The 21,133-nt window shown below is 44.9% G+C and overlaps 1 protein-coding gene and 1 long non-coding RNA gene across 4 annotated transcripts in view; one reads left to right on the top strand and one right to left on the bottom strand.

The window, feature by feature from the left end:
* Dixdc1 (DIX domain containing 1) overlaps positions 1 to 21,133 on the top strand; it is an 81,144-nt gene that overhangs the window by 38,484 nt on the left and 21,527 nt on the right. For both annotated transcript variants that reach the window (XM_059267841.1, XM_059267840.1), the window contains 11 exons: positions 1,811 to 1,959; positions 5,257 to 5,346; positions 6,640 to 6,693; positions 8,254 to 8,304; positions 10,657 to 10,761; positions 11,165 to 11,218; positions 11,652 to 11,744; positions 11,822 to 11,893; positions 12,993 to 13,082; positions 13,779 to 13,946; positions 14,448 to 14,514. In XM_059267841.1, the coding sequence (XP_059123824.1) occupies positions 1,811 to 1,959; positions 5,257 to 5,346; positions 6,640 to 6,693; positions 8,254 to 8,304; positions 10,657 to 10,761; positions 11,165 to 11,218; positions 11,652 to 11,744; positions 11,822 to 11,893; positions 12,993 to 13,082; positions 13,779 to 13,946; positions 14,448 to 14,514 (993 nt within the window). The remainder of the gene's footprint in view (positions 1 to 1,810; positions 1,960 to 5,256; positions 5,347 to 6,639; positions 6,694 to 8,253; positions 8,305 to 10,656; positions 10,762 to 11,164; positions 11,219 to 11,651; positions 11,745 to 11,821; positions 11,894 to 12,992; positions 13,083 to 13,778; positions 13,947 to 14,447; positions 14,515 to 21,133) is intronic.
* Positions 7,942 to 12,908, bottom strand: LOC131914981 (uncharacterized). 2 transcript variants are annotated; one of them, XR_009380234.1, is made up of 3 exons: positions 12,634 to 12,908; positions 11,407 to 11,868; positions 7,942 to 8,623 (listed from the first exon to the last, which is right to left on the bottom strand). It is a non-coding gene; the product is annotated as an uncharacterized LOC131914981 (long non-coding RNA). The 2 variants fall into 2 exon arrangements; XR_009380235.1 differs by having other exon boundaries at positions 11,627 to 11,868.

Raw genomic sequence — 21,133 nt, 5'->3', positions numbered from 1 at the left:
CTTTGTTTAAACTTTTGAGTCTGTCTCGTTTATCTTCTTTTTTTTTCCCTCCCCCTACTTAATCATAAAAAGAAACATGGGTAAGACAAAGTACAAGTGTTAGGTTGAAGTCCATCCATCTATAAGGGTCGCAAAGAAACTGAACCCCACCAAAGAAAATCTGAAAGGGATCCTTCTTTCCTCTGCTTCCTGTCAAGCATTTGTACCAGTCGGTCAGAGCCTGGGTGTGGTGGTGCACATCTGTAACCTCAGCACCCAGGAGAGTGGTGGTGCACATCTTTAACCTCAGCACCCAGGAGAGTGGTGGTGCACATCTTTAACCTCAGCACCCAGGAGAGTGGTGGTGCACATCTGTAACCTCAGCACCCAGGAGAGTGGTAGTGCACATCTGTAACCTCAGCACCCAGGAGAGTGGTGGTGCACATCTGTAACCTCAGCACCCAGGAGAGTGGTGGTGCACATCTGTAACCTCAGCACCCAGGAGATGGTTGATCACAAATTCAGGGCCAACTAGATTACCTATTGAATTCCAGGCCAGCCTGGGCTACACAGTGAGACATGTCTCAAAACCCAAAACACAAAAGAGTCACCTGTGGAGCCAGAATCTCTTCAGGCTGTGGAGAGAGAGGAGGAGTATTTACTGAGCACTTTCGCTATCAGATACTACTGGGTCCTTCATGTTTTACCTCTTTTAATCTTTACCACAACTCCCATGATTTACTATGCGCTTCTTAGAAGTAAAGAAGCTTGCTCAGAGAGTCCACAGCCATCTGTATTCCGTAGTGCACATGACATGATGATGCATGTAATTACTATAAAGCAGACAAGGACACCAGAGCAAAGAGGTCTTAAAGACAAGGAAATAAACCAGGGAGTAATATTAAAGTTTTGTGAGTTCACTTTACTAATTTTATTTTAGGATGACTCACAGGATGTTGTGTGAAAAAGGTTCAGTTATGGCTCAAAGGGGTGAAAGGAATGGGTTTGTCTTCGTTAGGGTTTCTATGGCTGCAGTAAAAACAAAGCACCACTACCAAAAGCGACCTGGGGAGGAAAGGGTTGATTTGGCTTAGAGGTTGCAGTCCACTATGAGGAGAAGCCAAGGCGGGAGCTCAGGGTGGGAACCTGGAGGCAGGAACTGAAGCAGATACCGTGGAGGCACGTCGCCTGCTTACTGGCTTGCTCAGTTTGATCCTTACACATCCCAGGACCAGCTGCCCAGGCATGGCCCCACCCACAGTAGCCTGGGCCCTCTCACACCAATCATTAATGAGAAAACGCCCAACAGATTTGCCTGCAGGCAGTCTGATAGAGGTGTTTTCTCATTTGTGGTTCCTCTTCCCAGGTCCATCTAGGTTTCTGTCAAGTTAGCAAACACCGGGCAGCACAGGGTTGGTTGACCCAGTCTCCCGTCCAAAGTTCCAGAGTCACCAAAAAGGGATTTTACTTTCATCTGTGGCTGACAGTTCCTTTGCTTATAAATCAGACTCTGGGAATGTCAGTTCCAAGGAGCTGGGAGTACGATCTTTGTGTGCCATAACAAGTGTGCAGGGGCAGGTGCCCTGCTGCTCCCCAGGGTAGGGCATAGGAGGGTGGACTCTCCGAACAGAGCTTGTGCTTTCCCGAGCCTGGTACCCCAGTTAACAGCCAGTTCTTTGTGTCTCACAACCCCACCTAGTGGACAGTCCTGTTTGTCTGTGCAGACAGGTTCAGAAGGCAGGTGACCTGAACCTGTGAAGTACTCTGAGCCCCGTCTGCCGGAAATCGCTTTTCTTCAACATGGACTATTCTCCCACCTTTCATTTCGCAGACGAGACAGGCTCTCCATTATCCCGAGACTGGAGGCCTGGGAGCCCGGGAACGTACCTGGAAGCCACATGGGAAGAACAGCTACTGGAGCAACAAGAGCATTTAGAAAAAGAAATGGAGGAAGCGAAGAAAATGATTTCAGGACTGCAGGTAACTCCTTCCTTGAAGCTTGTTCTTGGTGCCCTAGCTAATTATTCCTTTCAAGTCGGTAGTATCAATTGGCAAAGAAAACAAACAAACAAACAAACAACACCTGATTTTAATTGTGTGTGAGTAGTACACAGAGAGCGAAAATTCCTTATTTGTGAATGTTTTAAGTGGACTTTGGAACTCTTGTTTACAGTCCAGCTGTTAGGGTTTGTGCAAGCTCGGGAGCTCTGACTGACCCCTGTTTTGTAGGTAGGTGTCTTCTTTACTCTTACAGACCTGCAGCTGCAGCTTACAGCAGAGCCTGCCTCTCAGGAATTCAGCAGCAGAAATTTCAAGAGGCACGAATACCAGCAGGTTTCCATTTGAGTCTAGCGGAGGGACTTGGCTCCCTCCTAACACATCAGCAACTGCTGCCCAGGCAAGCGATCTGCTAGCAGAGGTTTTCCTTGAACAACAAAGCCCTTCAGTTGTTCCTATACCTGTGCTATCACCCGGGGGAATCTCCCCCAGAGACTGACTGACCCACTTGACATAGAGCCCACCCTGTGACCCCCTCGATCCTCTGGAGGAGTCCTCGTAGTGTGCTGGTGACCCTGAAATTGCCTAGGAATATTCCATTCTGTTGGTGCTGGGAACCGCACCAGTTTTGAATTGTGAAATATTTATGGACACATAAACAAAGCCCACATTATGTGTGAGGCTCTGGCAGGCGGTGGAGGGCGTGCTCCCAGCCAGCCCGCAACAGGGTGGGGACACAAAAGGTTCCTAAAGAAAAAAGGAGATTGGTGCTTTGGTAAAACAATTTGCATAATGTGTGCCCTAGGAACCTACACCGATTTGAGGAATGTTTACATCCTCCTAAACATTCCCCAAGAAATTGGTGGTGTCTGCTTCTTGCTCTGTATTAAAATAATTTTTAAAAAAATCTGTTGAATTCCTTTCTGCCACTCAGTAAGGAATATCTTAATGGTTTGTTGTTGTTTTAGTAGGAAGTGTTCTATGCATTTGGGGGGTTTTACCTAACCAGGTTTTTTCCCCCCGGGACAATTTGCATTATGTGAACAAAGCATGGGTAGTTATCAGTTTGGCTCTGTTTGATTTGCATTCCTTAGTTTGGGAGAAATTCAATGACCGATGAAACAGAAAAATAAAAAAGAAAGAAAGCTGACAGGCAGAAAAACAACATCCTAATATTTCCTTTGAACAGAGGTGTTTTAATTCGCTGTCACGTGATGACAATTAGGATTCTGTCTCACTGAAGAGCACAAAAGGGCTCCCAGCATCCACTGGACTTCTTAACTCTTTCAGTGATGAACAAGTTGTATGCCAAGTCACATCCAGGATTTGTGACTTATTATAATGCCATAATTAGAGACCATTGAACAATCTGCCCCTGGGGTTACTATTTCTGAGATTTCCCCGGTGTCTGAGGTCCCTGATGTCTGATGTCCCCAGTTCTGCAGTTCCCTGCAGCCCTGGGGCTGTGTGCCTGCCCACTCATCCCTCTCACCATGACTCCATGGGAAAACCAAGTTCATTTGATTTTCTCAAACATTATTATTAGTGTTTAGTAGAGGAACGGTTGGCTGGTTCTAAAACATTCATTATCATCATGTATGATGAATTTGTGTTATATTTACTAAAAGACGTTTTATTTAAACTCTGATTCTGTCTTTCGAGTTGAAACAAAACTGTGACAAATAAGGACAGAATTTCCATCTTTAACTCACCTGATACATCTCTTAATACCTACCCGAGCAGGCAGATCTCTAAATTTGGGGGCCCTAAAGTATACTGGATGCTGCTTTAAGCATAGGATTCTGGGCTGGTGAGATGGCTGGGCAGGCAGAGGCACAGGCTGCCAAGTCTGAGGATCTGAGTTCGATCCCTGAGACCCACATAGTGAGAGGGGAGAACTGACGCCTGAAAGCTGTCCTCTGACCTCCCCATGTGTCCCGTGACTCACCCACACCCACACACGTACACACAAATATGCACCCCAGAAAGACGGCTCAGCTGTTCAGAGCATGTTCTCAGAGCATGTTCTGCTTCTACGGAAGGCTTGAGTCCACGTCCCAGCACCCCAGTGAGACAAGAACTGTAACTCCATATCTAGGCTATCCAACACCCCGTTCTGGTCTCCATGGACACTGAACTCATGTGCACAAACCCACACAGACACATTAAAAATAAAAATAAATTTTGTCAGAGCGAGGTGTTGCATGGAGGCAGAGGCAGAGGTAGATAGATCTCTCTGAGTTTGAGGCCTGCCTGGGCTTCATAGTGAGTTCCAGACCAGCCAGGACTGCATAGTAAGATCCTATCTCAATCAATCAATCAATCAATCAATCAATCAATCAATAATAAAAAATAAATTTCAAAATAAATAAAATGTAAAGGGGAAGGAATGAGATTACAAACTATGAATACCATGTTAGGAATGGGTTCTAGGGAGAGGCAGCATCCTAGGGCCCCAAAGCCTGAGCTTCCAGAGCTTCAGGGTGTATCTGCCTCCTTTGTCCTCACTAATACACTAATGAAAAACAGCCTGGAGTTGAAATGAATGAGGCCATCTCTGTAAAGATTTTTCTTTCTTCTATTCATGTTGCCTTAGGGGGTGAAAATGCAGAATTACTAAAACAAACAAACAAAGAGCAAACAGTCCCAAGGCCGTGTTTTTCAATGGATTTCAAACAGTTTATTGTAATGCACATCTCTGAGCCAGGATGATTCCACACTGATTTTAGATCCCACACTGATTTCAGCTGGCAGAGCTGTGTTTGAACAACTCTAGTTTGAAATGTGTTTGGACACTTCTGAAGGGAAGGTTTGTTAGTAATTCTCAGAGCAGAGGGTCTGTGTGTATCCAGAAATATGAAAATAATCCATGGGGCTTGGAGTGTAGCTCAGTTGGTACAGTGCCTTTGTAGTTTGCATGGGGTTCTAGGTCTGATCTTATCGCGTTGTTAAACTAGGCATGGTGGTACATGTTTGAAATCCCAGCACGTCAGAGGTAGAGACAGGAGGATCAGAAGTTCAAAGCTATCCTCTGCTGTTCAAAATCAGCCTGGGATACATGAGACTGTCTAAAATTGGGGGAAGGGACCTGTATCAGGGACCCCTGGAAGGAGCTGTGCACAGTCAGGACCATTGGAAATAACCAGAGGTTATCATCTGGCTTCCTTCAGGAACCGGTTATCTGGTGATTTCCCTTTGTGGTGAGCTTACCAAGCCTTGCTCTAGACTGAGTCAGGTGTCAGGGGGTTCAATTTCTTCCTCCCTTTGTGGTTTATCCAGGCCTTACTACTCAATGGATCCTTACCTGAAGATGAACAGGAAAGACCCTTGGCCCTCTGTGAACCAGGAGTCAATCCCGAGGAACAGCTGGTGAGCTCCATGTTTGTGGCTCCATACTAGGCCTGGCTTGTTTCCACACTTGACCTCACCTGTTTGAAGTACTCTCTCCTGACTCCTGGAGTTTGTCTACGATTTGGTTACTCCTTCCTGGTTTCTTCATTGATTTAATCAACAGATGTCCAGCAAAGGCTGACTCTTTGAGTCAGACACTGGTCCAAGGTGCTAGAGATACGATATTGACCAAAGATACTTAAGGCCCTACTCCCCTGCAGTTTACGGTCGGCCCCTGAAGCCTTTCTTTTCTCTTTGTAACGATGCGCATGCGTCTCAGCACCTTGGACCAGTCTTACAGTCACTGGGCAGTGTCATCTGCCTTCCGGGTCTTCACTCACTCCCCATGTGCTTCTCACAGACGGATTTCCAACTCAGATCTCTCTGCGGAGTTGTAGAGTTGTGCGTGCACACACAGCTGCTTGCTCTTAGTCTCCATTGGTGGATGCTAGACGCACCTCAGTTTCAGTGGGTCCTCAACGAAGTATTTCTATCCTCTACGTAACCACAGAGTCTGTTTGTCCTTCTGTATGTGTGCCCCAAACGGAAACCCGGATAGCATCCTCGAATTCCTTCTGATCTTCCCCTCATGGCCAGTGTCTCCATTTTCACAACCACTACTTAGTGTGGGCCTTTAGCCAACATCCTAGCAACCTCCCAACAGGCTTTGCTGAATCTAGAGTCTTCTTCTAACCTCTTCTTCATTTTCAATACAATTACAAGAATAATTTGAGGATAATTTTATTTTGTCTTCCGTTTGTATAAAATTTTTTACGATGGGGCTGGAGAGAGAGGGCTCAGTGGTTAAGAGTACTTAATCTGAGTTTAGCTCCCAGCACCCATGTCAGGTGGATCCCTGAAATTCTGGAGGATTTTTTTACCTCTAGCCTCCCAGGCTACTGCACTCACATGCACATATGCCTAGGCAGACACACACAGCTGCACATAAATAAAAAGAATAAAAATAAATACTTTAAAAAAATTATATTAATCCCCCATTGGCCTCATTGGCCCTTCATGGTCTGGCTCCCATTTTCCGTTTCAACTCCCTCTCTTCTTCCCTGACTCCATCTCCTTCTCCCAGTACACACACACTTACCCTAGACTTCATCCATATTGTTTTATGTCACGTGTTTTGGCGTGTGCTTATATCAGAGGGCATGTGTTCACAGTACGGAAGTGGTTTCTAGTAGGTGCTCAATGGGTTGAATGAATGAATCGGTCTATGAACTTAACAGTACAAGTGCATGGCCATCTTTGTCTTACATTCAGATTATAATCCGAAGCCGTCTGGATCAGAGTATGGAGGAGAATCAAGACCTCAAGGTAGGACAGGACATGCACATTTTCCCCCTTTGAAAAGAATTGTGGGAATATCACGTGCCAGCTTTGGGACAGTTCTGGGAAGGGAAAGTGATGCAGTTCCAGGGAGCTCGCTGAATCTTACCCGGGTTAGGTCTTTCCTTGGAGGAGAGAGACACATCTAAACTGTGTCACAATGGAGACACCTTTTTTAATCTTAATGCTATATAGTAGTTTTCTGTGTTATGTTGGGGGTACCTTTCTGTAGTCTGAAATATTTCTATATTTCTTTTTCTCTTTTGGTGTTTTGAGACAGGATTTCTCTGTGTAGTGTGTAGTTTTGGAGCCTGTCCTGGAACTCGCTCTGTAGACCAGGCTGGGTTCAAACTCACCTGCCTCCGCCTGCCTCTGCCTCCTGAGTGCTGGGATTAAAGGCGTGCGCCACCACGCCTGGCTCTATATTTCTTTTTGATTTGAGAGGAAAAGATGAGTCTGGTGTGGGCATGGTGGTACATAAATTAGAGTCTAGCCTGATCTACATGCTGAGTTCCAGGCCAACCAGAACTACATAGTCAGAACCTACCTCAAGAGAGGGGGAGGGTGTGTAATATTAGTGTGGCTCTTTTTTTATGAATATTTTCCAGAGTTCTTTTAGGTCAGTACTGTTGTTGTTGTTGTTTTGGGGGGTTGTCTGCTTGTTTTAAATTTGAGTCAGTGTTGGGGCTATAGATCGGTGGTGGAGTGCTTGCCTAGTACGTGCAAGGCATTGTTTCAACTCTGATACCACAATAAACACAAGAAAACTGAGTTCTAGGTATGTAACTAGGGCATATAGGTCGGTGGTAGAGTATTATGACTGAGCATATCTCCCCAGAAATGTGCTTGTGTGCATGCATGCACACACACCGACCTGCATTTTTGAAAACTTTTGAGCCCGTCTGTTGGAGCCAGGTTAAAACCCAATTTTAGATATACTAATTATGAATCATTTCTGTGACATAATAGATAGAGATGGGCCCAGGTCATGTAACAGGCATTGCTTTCCTCAAATCCCTCTTTTTAGTTGCAGTCATACATATGGAAATTTCATTACTCAATTTTCTATTATAAAACCAAATTCATTTTTGTTGGGACCACAAAGAACAATAGCCCCAGTCCACAAAGAACAAGAGCTCTTTGAAGAATCAGAAGCATGCCAACCCTTTGTTAAATGAAATCGAAATAACTATTCAACAACAGCAGACATAGGCATATCACGTATTTAGTGGACATTTAGATGATGTGGTCAGGTTTTCCTGTTGGTGGAGAGCCTTTAGGGCTGGATGGGGTGTCTTCTTCCTCAGCACGAGTCTTCTCTACCTGGGCCGCTCAGCAGTGAGTGCCACAGAGGACAGAGGGGTCTTAGTCTTGTTTCCAAGGGTCAGTCTTTACTGCTTTCAGGACTCCATCTGCTTTGTACCTCGGCTGATGGGTTAATCTTCATGGAATGGCCAACTGGGTTTTGTCTTCTTGCTGACAGAATGAGGTAATGCTTATGAAGCAACTCAGATGCCACCATCTGATCTCACTGTATTTGGTTTATAGAAAGAGCTGCTGAAATGCAAACAGGATGCCAGAAACTTACAGGGGATAAAGGTAAAAGGAAGACATTCAATTCTTTCTCTTTTTTATTTTATGTTTCGTAAGCCTCTGTGAGGTAGAGTGATCTATTAGTGAGTGTTGAGAGCCAGGTACTCGGCTCAGGGACTACTGGGATTTCCTAGGAGTCTTTAACAGACTTGGTGCCAGGAGTCTAGAAAGGGCTTTGTGGTGGGTGAGAGAGACATGCTGAGGAAGACATCTTTGTTTTGCTGAGGCTTGTGTCTCAGAGTTGTGACTCATGGGGCTGTCGTGTGCCTCTCTGCCACCTTGATTTTCTCTGTGTGAAAACACTCTCTCAGTTCAAAAGGATGCCCTTTTTAGGAAAAAACGAAAAAGGAGCAATGTTGGAATGGTTAATAACATTCAAACAGTTTAAAGACACAAAAGGATAGACTGTGAAAGTTCTCCCACCAGCTCTGCCCCACCCCACCCCACCCCACCCCACCCCACCCCACTGCCACCTTAACCAGTTTTGTCCCCTGGAGACAACTTACCAGTTATCCAATATGTCTATTTATTGTTTTCTCCCACCTTTCAACCCAAACAATAGTACACTGCAAACACAGCTTGGCATAGTTTCTTTCACTTAGCAGTGTGTTTGGGAGATTGTTCTACTTTAGGAAGGACCATTTGAGGTCTTCTTTATACTTGCACAATGCTCTTCTTTTTAATTTTTATCATTTATGTGTATGGCTGTTTTGCCTGCATGTATGTTTGCACCATTTACATGCCTGGTAACCAAGGAGCCCAGAAGAGGGTGTTGGATCCCCTGGAACTGGAGTTACAGATGGTTGTGAGCCTCCATATAGTGCTGGGAATTGAACTCAGATCCTTTGGAAGAGCAACCAGTGTGCTTAACAACTAAGCCATCTCTTTAATAATCTTGTGATATTTTAGACCAGCTACTTTGGGAGAGCTATTTTGCTTATATATACAATGCTTGAGCTAATAACCTTGAATATATGTTATTTACCCAAATGGGATTATAACATCTGAGTATTCATCTAAAGCTCCTACTGTTCCCCTGTTTTGCACAAACTTTCATTAACTAGCCAAAATTAACTCAGTAACATTTTCCAAATCATATTCGGTAACCTCAGTGCCTTGAAGTATTTCAAAACAGAAATGTGCCTTTTGGTTAAATAAGTTTGAGAAATTCCTGATAGGCTTGAAGATCCATTGTGAATAACATCACATTGAAAGATCTCGGAAGGTAAATCATAAAGAGATTGGCTTGGGGATGGAGAGATTGCTCATAGGTTAAGAGAGTTCTCGCTCTTATAGAGGACCTGACCTCCATTGACAGACAGACAGACACACACACACATGTGCATACTCTGCAAATAAAAATAAAAGCGTTGAAAACTGAAGATATAGCCCCCAAAACTTTTAGAATAGCTGACCACAGAAGCTCCTCTTTCCCTAACTCATTCTCTGACATCTATCCTGGGGAGTGCACTTTGGAAATGTACTAGGCTACAAATGCCAGGGACAGCTTAGATGCCCTGTGCCATGTATTGACCTGTCCGCTGGATAATTAAAAAGGGGTTCCCTACTGGGCCTGGTACATACTTGTGATCCTACCATTTTTGGAGGTTGAGGTAAGAGAACCATGAATTCAAGGCCAGACTGTACTACCTAGAGCAGTGGTTCTCAACCTGTGGGTCATAACCACTTTGGGGACAAATGACCCTTTCACAGGAGTTGCCTAAGCCCATCAGGAATATCACATGTTTGCATCATGATTCATAACAGCAGCAAAATTAAGATTATGATATAGCAATGAAAACAGTTTTCTGGTTGGAGGTCACCATAACATGAGGAAGTATATTAAGGGGTCGCAGCCCTAGGAAGGTTGAGAACCACTGCTCTAGGAAATGGGGACTGGACAGAGAGGAGAAGGCGCTAAGTTGGGTGGAGTATTATATACCCAAGAAGTAGACGAGAAAACCAGGAGAGAGGAGGATCATACTGTTCAAGGTTAGTGTCCTCCAAGTAGGACTTGATGGATGTTTAATGTGGATCTAGGTCTGTCTGATCTCAAAAGCTACTCCCCACCCCCTGCCCTTGCCTGACTAGGACACCATGATCCCAGGGATGAGCTGTAGGTGAGGGAAAACCAGGTTTCTCTCAGTAGGACAGAGGATGGGATTTCCCTGTAGATGATGGTGTCTTGGAAGAGGAGAGGAAAATCTCTACCCAGGTCCTTGTGGCAAGGTCCTTGTTATTCCTTTCATCCCCTAGTTTGACAGAAGTGATGCTCAATGCAGTGAGGAGCTCAGTAAGAAGTGCTATCTGGCCGGGTGATGGATTAAGGCTGCAAAGTGGGTGTCCTTATTCCCCCAGGATGCCTTGCAACAGAGGTTGACTCAGCAGGACACATCTGTTCTTCAGCTCAAGCAAGAGCTTCTGAGGGCAAATATGGACAAGGATGAGCTGCACAACCAGAATGTGAGTTAAGTGTGTGGCCAATGACCTCAGAGAGCCCATTAGTCACCGAGGATGCTACGTGAAGCGCTGTTCAGTCTGCCCTCGTAGTCTCTTTATTTTGCTCCTGGGTGCCTTACCTTCCATGTCTATAGTTATTTTTATTCCCGTAAGACTCATTTCTGGTCCTAGGTCACAGCACCTAAGCCTGCATGGTCCTTGACTCAGCTTGGGGAACACTAAGGCCACATTGTGTTTCCACGGTCTGCTTAAAAGACGTGGCGAGCTGCTGTGTGTTTTTGTCCCAGCCCGCCCTCCCTGTGCCATATACCGTAACTGTTGTTAATTCTTGTTACCAAGTGGCTGGTTTCCCTAAGGGTTGGCATACGACACCTTCATGCCACTGAATCCTTTCTTCCCTTTGCAGGTGGATCTGCAGAGGAAACTAGATGAGAGGAACCGGCTCTTAGGAGAATATAAAGTAAGAAACACCCTCCCAGCATCCTTTTGTGAATAGCCCGTGTTAGCTGATGCTCAAAGAGCATTTCCATATTCAGCTCTGTCTTACCCTCTGGTAGGAAATCTTTCCATTAGCTCTGAAGCATAGACAGCATAACTCTGGAAAGGAGCATAGCCCAGGAACGTGGGGACAGTCGGTGGCAGGCTCACCTCTATCTCAGTAGAGAGAATGGCCCATAGCGGCCCTCCCTGGTACAGGCAGTTTGCTCCCTTTTTGCCTTTCTAAGAATCCTGGCACCATATAAAACTGTTAGAGTGCGGAAAGCCTTCCAGGTATAGAGTGAAGAAAGCCTGTGTGCCCGAGGCTCTTCTTTTCCCAGGGTAGGTCTCACAGAGTGTGAACCACTTGATGGCCTTGTGTTTGCCACACCTCTGAAAGCTTATCTCCGTTGCAGAAAGAGCTCGGGCAGAAGGACCGCCTCCTTCAGCAGCAGCAGGCCAAGTTGGAAGAAGCACTCCGCAAACTCTCGGATGCCAGTTACCAGCAGGTCAGGACGCAGCAGCCACTGGCCTGCCTGGCCCCTTGGCCTGAAGAAACACTTTCCTGATTTGCTCTGTTTTCCAGGTGGATCTGGAACGAGAGCTGGAGCACAAAGATGTCCTTCTGGCTCACTGCATGAAAAGAGAGGCGGACGAGGTGACCCAGAACTTGGGTTTTCCTTCTCGTGTTTGTTAGAATTCTGTCTAGTGAGGGCGTTGAGTGCAGGTTCCAGGGCCTGGGTATGTAGCTCAGTGGTGGGGCACTTGCCTAATGTGCTCAAGATTCCAGGGTCACTCTCCAGCACCAAGGGGACAGGTGGAGGTGGTATTTAGCATCTAACACTTGGAAATGAAATAGAAAATAACAGGAACCCTCTTGGTTATAATGAAGAGTATTAAATTCTGTAAGCAACTGAATACAGTCTTACTAAATCCACCTAGCACAGAATCGGATTTAAGATACATGTGTTCTAGGCCAGGCGGTGAAGCCTTTAATCCCAGCACTTGGGGAGGCAGAGGCAGGAGGATCTCTGTTTGTTTGAGGCCAGGAGTTGCAAGACAGCCAGGACTACACAGAGAAACCCTGTCTTGAAAAACAAAACAAAACACAAACAATAACGACAACAACAACAACAAAAATATGCACATGCTCTTGCATTCTTGATTACTTAAAGCAAGAGTACTAGAGTGGCTGTGGGCTTCCAGGCCAAGGTCCAGTTCATTCATTCTGCATTCGAAATACCCACTGAATGTCAACTGCAGCCTTGATACAGCAGTGGGCGAAGGGAGGCCACATCCCACTCATGACTCTAAGAATAGTTTTTCATTTGAGGTGTGTGTGGGGGTAGGGGAGTTCGGGGTTGGGGGGTGCGCGTGCGTGGGCACAGGTGTACACACCAGTTCTCATCTTCAGCTATGGTTGAAGCAGGGTCTCTCTTGTGCTATGTACACTGGGCTAGCTGACCCATGAGCTTCTGGCGATTCTCCTGTCTCCAGCTCCCACCTCACTGTAGAAGTGTGAGGTTTACATGTGTACATCATTTCATGGAGCTTTTTACGTGGGTTCTCGGGATCAAACTCAGGTTGTCTGGCTTATGTGGCAAACACTTTCACTCCCTGAGCTGTATCCGCAGCCTCCACATAACACTTCTGATGTAAGCGGTAAACCAGTCAGTAGTTACATGCTACATCAGAAAGTGAGGAATGTAAAGGAGAAGATGTCTGTTAACAACTGTCGTTTCTTCTTGATGCTCTAGGTGACAAATTACAACAGCCACGGCTCTCAGCGCAATGGCTTTGTCCTTCCGGTGGCAGGGAGAGGTGCCGCATCTGTCGCCCACAGAGGGGTAGGTTCCTGGGACCAGAGAACATGCGGAAGTGAGACCGGTGTCCCAGCCGCCACCAGAGGCCAAGCTTTGCGTACTCCAGGCCTTTGATTCTCGCACCTGATGAGTGTATACAGAAAAAAGGATCAGCATCCAAAATTAAAAATCAAATTAAGAGTTAATGAAGACTGGAGAGATGGTTAAGAGCACTGACTGCTCTTCCAGAGGTGGAACCACAGGGTGGCTCACAGCCATCTATAATGAGATCTGGCGCCCCCTTCTGGCCGGCAGGCATGCATGCAGGCAGAACACTATACATAATAAGTAAATGAATGAATAAATAGATGAATGAATACATATATATGTATGTATGTATGTTTTTCGAGACAGGGTTTCTCAGGAACTCAGTCTGTAGCCCAGGCTGGCCTCGAACTCACAGAGATCCACCTGCCTCTGCCTCTTGAGTGCTGGGATTAAAGGCGTGCACCACCATCACCCAGCTTAATAAATCTTAAAAAAAATAAAAAAAATAAAATAAATCTTTAAAAAAAAAAGAGTTGACTAGTGGGCACACAGTAGGTATCGGAGGAGGCATATTTTCCTCCACAGAACTCAGGCCTCTATCCTAGGAACTTTTCCTTTAATCCTCCTTAGCCCCGTGGTTGGGACAGGGGTAGGAGTAGGCATTGCACCCGGCCACCAGCCCTTTCCTTTCAGCCACAGACCAGTGACCTCCAGCTCGTCCGAGATGCTCTCCGCAGCCTGCGCAACAGCTTCAGTGGCCACGATCCTCAGCATCACACCATCGACAGCCTGGAGCAGGGAATCTCTAGCCTCATGGAGCGACTGCATGTCATGGAGACACAGAAGAAACAGGAAAGGAAGGTAACACTGTGATTTCTTGCTTAGGCAAGCTCCGGGGGCAGCCTGGTCTGATGGGCCTTCCTTTATACGAAGGCAGCGCCAAGTGACAACAACAACAATAATACAAGACCCCGCTGAGTTTCTAGTCAAGCTTCCTTGGGGCTTCTGTCTCAGGGAGCTGACTGTTGGACGTGGTATGACAATCCAGGGAGGGACTGTGTGGTAACTTGTGCTCAGCAGCTCTGTAGCCGTGAGGAATAGGGGTTCTTGAGTCCCCGGGATCCCTGCTGCTTGTTATCCTTTCCTCCCTCCAAGGGGAGCTGACTCTGGGTGAGAGAACACCTGGGGCGTGCACAGGAAACTAGAGAGCCTTTGTTAGCTGCGCATGCTATTAAGATAAATATGTCACATTTCGTATGTTGTAGTAGGGGATGTCATTTTTGTTTCCTTTCCTGTTTTAAATTCTTGGGCAAATCCTTGCGTTGATAATAAATAACTCTTGACATCATTACGACTTTCCAGGTTCGGGGCAGGTCGCTCAGAACTCAAGCAAGCAGTGAATACCGGGCATCCTGGCCCCCTAATTCAAGTAAGTATGCATTACCTCAAAGTGAAGGTGTCTGGACTGTTAGACTAGAAATTTGGTTCTCCTCCTCCTCTTCTCCCCGCCTTCCTCCCTTGCCCCCCCTTCTCTCTTGGTAGCATGCAGAAAGCCTTTCTGTACCACAGATACTAGCTGGCCCATAGGGTGGAGGCCCCAGGTAGATGCCAGCTTGACTTCTCCACGTTCAGTGTGGATGTTGTCTTCAGCCATGAAGCCTTTCTGTCTGTTTGTGGGGTGCCGTCGATAGGCCTGGCAACAGCCAGGGTTGTCTGGGGATTCCCGTGGGGCCCCTTTGGCCAACAACTCCGATGTAAACCAATCCTTGTACTGGAAGCTTCATTTGGTGACAAGAGATGTGTAGTTGGGGCTCTGTCTTCCCCATTATTTGGCAATTTCATTTAAATTACATTCATAAATGTATATATCTTAGAAAGTTTCTTCATACTTGGTTTCCATACTCCTCAATTGGCCCTAATTTCAGCTGTCTTTCCCCTCATTCCCTCCTCTCCCCCGCTCCTCCTCCTCCCTTGATCCTTCCATTCCAGCTCCCCATATCCATCCATTATCGATTCTATTTCCCTTTCCTAAGGAGATCTATCTGCCCCTCCCCCTAGGCCCTTACTCTCCTCCTGACCTCTGTGGTTCTGTGTATTGTACCTTGGCCATCATTAACATAACATCTAATATGCACATATAAGTGAATACACACCATATTTGTCTTACGCACATGTCTTAGTTAGGGTTTCTATTGCTGCAGTGAAACACCAGACCAAAAGACAAGCTGGGGAGGAAAGGGTTTATTAGGCTTACACTTCCACATTGTTGTTTATCACTGAAGGAAGTCAGGACAGGAACTCAAATAGGGCAGGATCCCGGAGGCAGGAGCTGATGCATAGGACATGGAGGGGCGCTGCTTACTGGCTTGCTTTTTATGGCTTGCTCAGCCCCCCTTTTTATAGAACCCAGGACCAGCAGCCCAGGTATGGCACCACCCACCATGGGCTGGGCCCTCCCCAATTGATCACTAAATGAGAAATGCCCTACAGCTGGATCTCAGGGAGGCATTTCCTCAGCTGAGGCTCCTTCCTATGATGACTCTAGCTTGTGTCAAGTTGACACACAAAACCACCCAATACAGCACATATAAGCAAGCAAGTACACACCATATTTGTCTTTCTGGGCCTGGGATACCTCACTGAGGATGAATTTTTTCTAGATCCATCTATTTACCTTTGAATTTCATGATTTCCTTCTTTTTAATGGCTGGGTAATATTCCATTGTGTAAATGTACCATATTTTTAAAATCCATCCTTCTGTTGAGGAACATCTAGGTTGATTCCAGTTTTTGGCTATTATGAATAGAGAAGCAATGAATAATTGTCTCTGTGGTAGGATGAAGTGTCCTTTTGGGTATATGCCCAAGAGTGGTATAGCTGGATCCTGAGATACATCTATTCCCATCTTCCTGAGGGACTGCCACACTGATTTCCACAGTGTCTGTTCAAGTTTGCACTCCCACCAGCAATGGATGAGTGTTCCCCTTACTCCACATCCTCACCAGCATGAGCTGTCGCTTGTTTTATTGATCTTGGCCATTCTGGTGGATGTAAGATGAAATCTCAAAGTAGTTTTGATTTGCATTTCCCTGATTGTTAAGGATGCTGAACATTTCTTTAAAGTGTTTCCCAACTGTTGTTTTTATCTAAGTTGTTCTGTTACCAATAAAGACTCAGATATTGGCGTGAAAACCTGATAGATCAAAGAAGTGGAGGAGAAACCAGCTAACCTTCCTTTTTTTTTTTCTTTTTTTTTTTTTAAACTGGAGACCCAGCAAGCACCTCTCTCTCCACATGCCCCAGATCAAAGAGACCACGAAATCTCTAAGTCTCTCCCTACTCCTTCCTGTGTGTCTTCTCCACCCATGTTCTTGGCTTCTCTATGGCTAATTCTGGTTACTAGCTGTGCCCCCTGATTCAAGGTTAACTTTATCAACACAGTCTCAGGGTGTCACAGTGCAATCAAATATCCCACAACACTGAGCCATTTGAGTTTCCTCTTGAGAATTCTGTTTGGATTTGTAGCCCATTTTTAATTGGGTTGTTTTCTTGATACCTAGTTTTTTGTGTTCTTTATATATTTTGGATATTAGAGCCCTATCAGCTGAGTAGTTGGTGAAAATCTTCTCCCATTTTGTAGGCTGCTGTTTTGTCCAAATGATGGTGTCCTTTGCCACATAGAAGCGTTTCAGTTTCATGAGGTCCTGTTTATTAATTGTTGATCTTAGTGCCTGCACTACTGGTGTTCTGTTCAGGAAGTCATCTTTTGTGCCAACGTGTTCAAGGCTATTCCCCTTTCTCTTCTGTCAGGTTCAGTGTACCTAGTCTTATGTCGAGGTGTTTGATCCATTTGGAGTTGAGTTTTGTACAGGGTGATAAGTAATGAATCTATTCGGATTCGTCTACATGCAGACGTCCAGTCTGACCTGCAGCATTTGTTGTAGATGCTTGGTTTTTTTTTTCCTAGTGTGTATTTCTGGCTTCTTTATCAAAAATTAGGTGTTCATAGGCGTGTGGATTTATGTCTGGGTCTTTAATTTGATTCCATTGATCAGTGTGTCTGTTTTGTGCCAATCAGGAATTTTGTTATTTTCATACTTCCAGTTTCTGGGTAGATATTTTTTTTTTTTTGCAGTGCTTCACTTTTATGATTTTTTTTTCCTGAACAAACAAGAGCCATATTATCTCTAGGATTATAAGGACTCATGATGTCACCACCATCAGCCATATGGAGGATGCTGCTGACGTGGGCTGAAATGTCTGGAAACTATGTAAAATTCAAAACATTCATGATGAATAAACCATAAAGCAAAAAAACATATATCTAGATCACTCTGGTTTCAGATAACACACACACACACACACACACACACACACACATACACACACACACACGTCTGCTTTTTCTAGGGGCAGGGAGTTCAATTTCTTTGAGGATTGTCTTTAAAACTTCTCAGAGTCCAGGTCATTCATTTAAGGCCTGCTAAATACTTGCACCACCTAGTGGCCATGGTTAGGAAGTGTGTTTGAACCAGCTCCTGTGCCCTCATCCATTTTCCTCTGGTTGGTTCAATTTGTTGGGGCTGCTCCACCTGCACATTCTCGCTGTAGTAGACATTTTGAGTCTTGGCTCAGTAATGTTTGAATTTTCTCAATTTTTCTTTTACCGAGGCCCAATTTTAAAGCATCCGAACAAGTTATATGAAGATCAAATAGCTGACTAGAACCAATTTGTGTGTGTGTGTGTGTGTGCAATTTATTTTTCCTTTTCCCCCATGTGTGTAAATGTTTTACCTGCATGTACAGCTGTGCATTGGGTGAGTGGTGCCTGTGGAGGCCAGGAGAGGGCATTAGTTCCCCTGGAACAAGAGTTACTGTTGTGAGCCACCTTGTGGGTGGTGGGAATTGAACCTAGGTCCTCTAGAAGAGCAGCCAGTGCTCTTAACTGTAGAGTTATTTCTCTATTACATATGTACAATTTCTAAAACCACACAAAAGCTGGGCATGGTAGCATATGCCTATCATCCTGGCACTTGGGAGCTTGAAGCAGAAGATTATAAATTTGAGACCCACCATAGTGAGACTCTATCTTAAAACAAGAGCAAAATTCCAAAACAAAACAAAAAGACCAGACCAACTGAACAGAAAGTTAAGTGTACTTCAGAGGACTCCTGGGGAGAAGATTCTGAAGCTAATTTTGGGACTAAAATCATCGGTTTCTCTCCCAGCATCATCATCATCTCACTGAAGGAAATGTTACAATCAGAAATTTGGGAACAATTTGCTCTATAAAAACTTGCACATTTCATAATTGTGCAAATATTTTAAGGGTTCAGCTCTGTGGTCTGTTTTTTTTTTTTTAAATTTGTTTTGCTTTTTTGAGACAGAGTCTCATGTGAATGAGGCTAACTTCAAACTATATAGCTGGGAATGACCTTGAACTCCTAATCCTCCCCCTTCACCCCCCAGGGGATGGGATTACTGGTATGTATGTAGAGCCGTGGTTCTCCACCTTCCTAAGGCTGCAACCCTTTAATACAGTTCCTCATGTTGTGGTGACCCCCAACCATAAAATTATTTTCATTGCTACTTCATAACTGTAATTTTGCTATGGTTGTGAATCACAGTGTAAATATCTGATATGCAGATGGTCTTAGGCAACCCCTGTGGAAGGGTCTTTCAGCCCCCAAAGGGGCCATGACCCATAGGTTGAGAACAACTGGTGTAGACCTATGTAGACCAGGCTGACCTCAAACTCAAAGAGCTCTTCTTGCCTCTGCCTCCTAAATGCTGGGGTTAAAGTCATGCACCACCATGCTTTGTTAGGATTTGAATTTGACCGTTATCCCTTCTGATACCTTTTCAAGGTTAGTATGAACTGCCAATGTAGAAGTTCTTGGATATTCTTTTTAAAATAATAAACTCTGTCCTCTACCAATTCTTTCATTAATATATAGTATTATTTAAACTACTAGACTTAGTTCATTTAAATGTTAACCAGAACTTCAGTGGCATCCATTTTCACAAACAGGCCAGCATGTCCCCATCTCATCAAATCTAAAAACCTGTGTTACTATGGAAGCCCTTTAACTACAGACTTCTTAGTTAATCTCCTACACCAGACTTCTGAACAGGTCATACTTATTCTCTTTCATTTTTTAAAAGAGTGTTTGACATTTATTTATTTATGGTGTGCGTTTGTGAGCCATGTGCCGCAGTCCACATGTAGAGGCTTGAGGACAACTTGCAGGAGTCACTTCTCTCCTACTTTCTGGGTTCCAGCAACCGAACTCAGCTTTGCAGCAAGCGCCCTTACCTGCTGAACCATCTCTCTGGCTCTGTCTTGTCTTTACCACCCAGTGTAGTTCACTCTTACTCTACTCAGTTATTCCATTCATCCCCACTGTTGGGTTGCAGGTGGCCTTCTCATTGTGTAGTCAAATGGTTGCATCTCAAGCCTTGCCTTCCATTGTCTTTAGCATTTAATATTCTCAAACGGTCTGATGGAAACATTCTCCACCGTCAGTTCCGGTGCTGAGCAGTGATGTCCCGATGCCGGCACATTGAGGACCCCTGTAGTACCGCTAAAGTCAGACCGTGCAGGTGTGGACGGGAACAAGACGGACTTGCTGCTGCTTTTCAGTGCAGTCTGCTGAGCTAGAGTCATCAGTTTTCCTTAGATTCTCTGAACTCCTTCTCTACCTCACCCTTGGATGTTGATGCCCTGCGATGCCATTTGAGGCCTTGTCCCAGACTGTCTCACAGTCTCTTTAGAGATAGCTTTCCATTCCATGTGGCTTCAAGCATTCTTGTATGTGGATTACTTAGACAGTTTTATTCTAATCCCAGTGCTTTTCTGAGCTTCAAGGGTATGTATTTGCATGCCAATGAGATGCTCCTCTTCGTCAGTTCAAAGGCACTTGGAATTCATTCCTCACGTTGAATGCAAACTGAGTAGGAAAAATAGAGACTATAAAATCAGACATCTCTGTAGTGCAGTCTGGGGGCTGCCAATCCACAGCGTATGGCTGCAGACAAGAATGCTAATCGGTGGCACTTGGTCTGACTTTCTGTGTTATCGAATGGAGATAATCTTGAAAGATTTGAGCATTAAATGAAACTTCACCTAGTAAATCACTGGCAAAAGATGGGGGCACACAAGATACGTGAGGCACTGGTAGCTGGTCAAGAACTTTCGTTCCGCTCTGGCTGTACCTTTTTCTTTTCCATCCCAGCCAGTTCCTGTCCTGCCATTGACTCATGAAGAAAAACAACAATTATTTCAGTGTTAAGATTTATTTTGTTTATGTGTGTGTGTGTGTGTGTGTGTGTGTGTGTGTGTGTGTGCGTGTGTGTATACTACATATATATGCAGGTGCCTGCAGAGGCTAGAAGAGAGCTTCAGATCCCCTGAAGCTGGGATTACAGAGGGTTGTGAGCTGCTTGGGTCCTGGGAACTGAACTTGTATGTGCTTTTAAGTGCTAAGCTATCTCTCCTGCCCCTTATTTCAGTAAAGTTAGTGGAATAAAAGTGAGAGTTCATTTATAAACCCATATATGTCATCATTTGACCTGGGACGAGTGGATATCCTACAACATGGGATCCCGACCTGTTACCATATTATGTAAAAGATAGATCTATACAACTTCTAGAGAAGGAGAAATATACTTTTGGACATGGCAATGGATTTCTAGATATGACATCAAAAGCATGTGCAGCTTTAAAAAAATGGAAAGTAACAAGTGTTAACAAAAGATGTGGAAGAAATGGAACTCTTCTGTGTTGCTTTGAGATTTTAAAATGATGTAACCATTTGAGGTATATACCCCAAAGAATTGAAAACAAATGTTCGAAACCAAAAAACCAACACAAATGTCTGTCAACTGAGAAGTGATGATATTCAGAAAGGCATAAAGTACTGGTATACGATAGAATGTCAATGAACTCTGAAAACACAGTATGCTAAGTACAAGATGCCAGACCCCGAAGGACAGTTCACTTGCCCAAGTTCCTGCCCCACAAGTGTGAGGGCCTGAGCTCAAATCC

The sequence above is a fragment of the Peromyscus eremicus genome, chromosome 7 (genome assembly GCF_949786415.1).
Source record: "Peromyscus eremicus chromosome 7, PerEre_H2_v1, whole genome shotgun sequence".
In the NCBI taxonomy this organism is placed as follows: domain Eukaryota; kingdom Metazoa; phylum Chordata; class Mammalia; order Rodentia; family Cricetidae; genus Peromyscus; species Peromyscus eremicus.
This window is presented reverse-complemented; position numbering and strand designations above follow the sequence as displayed.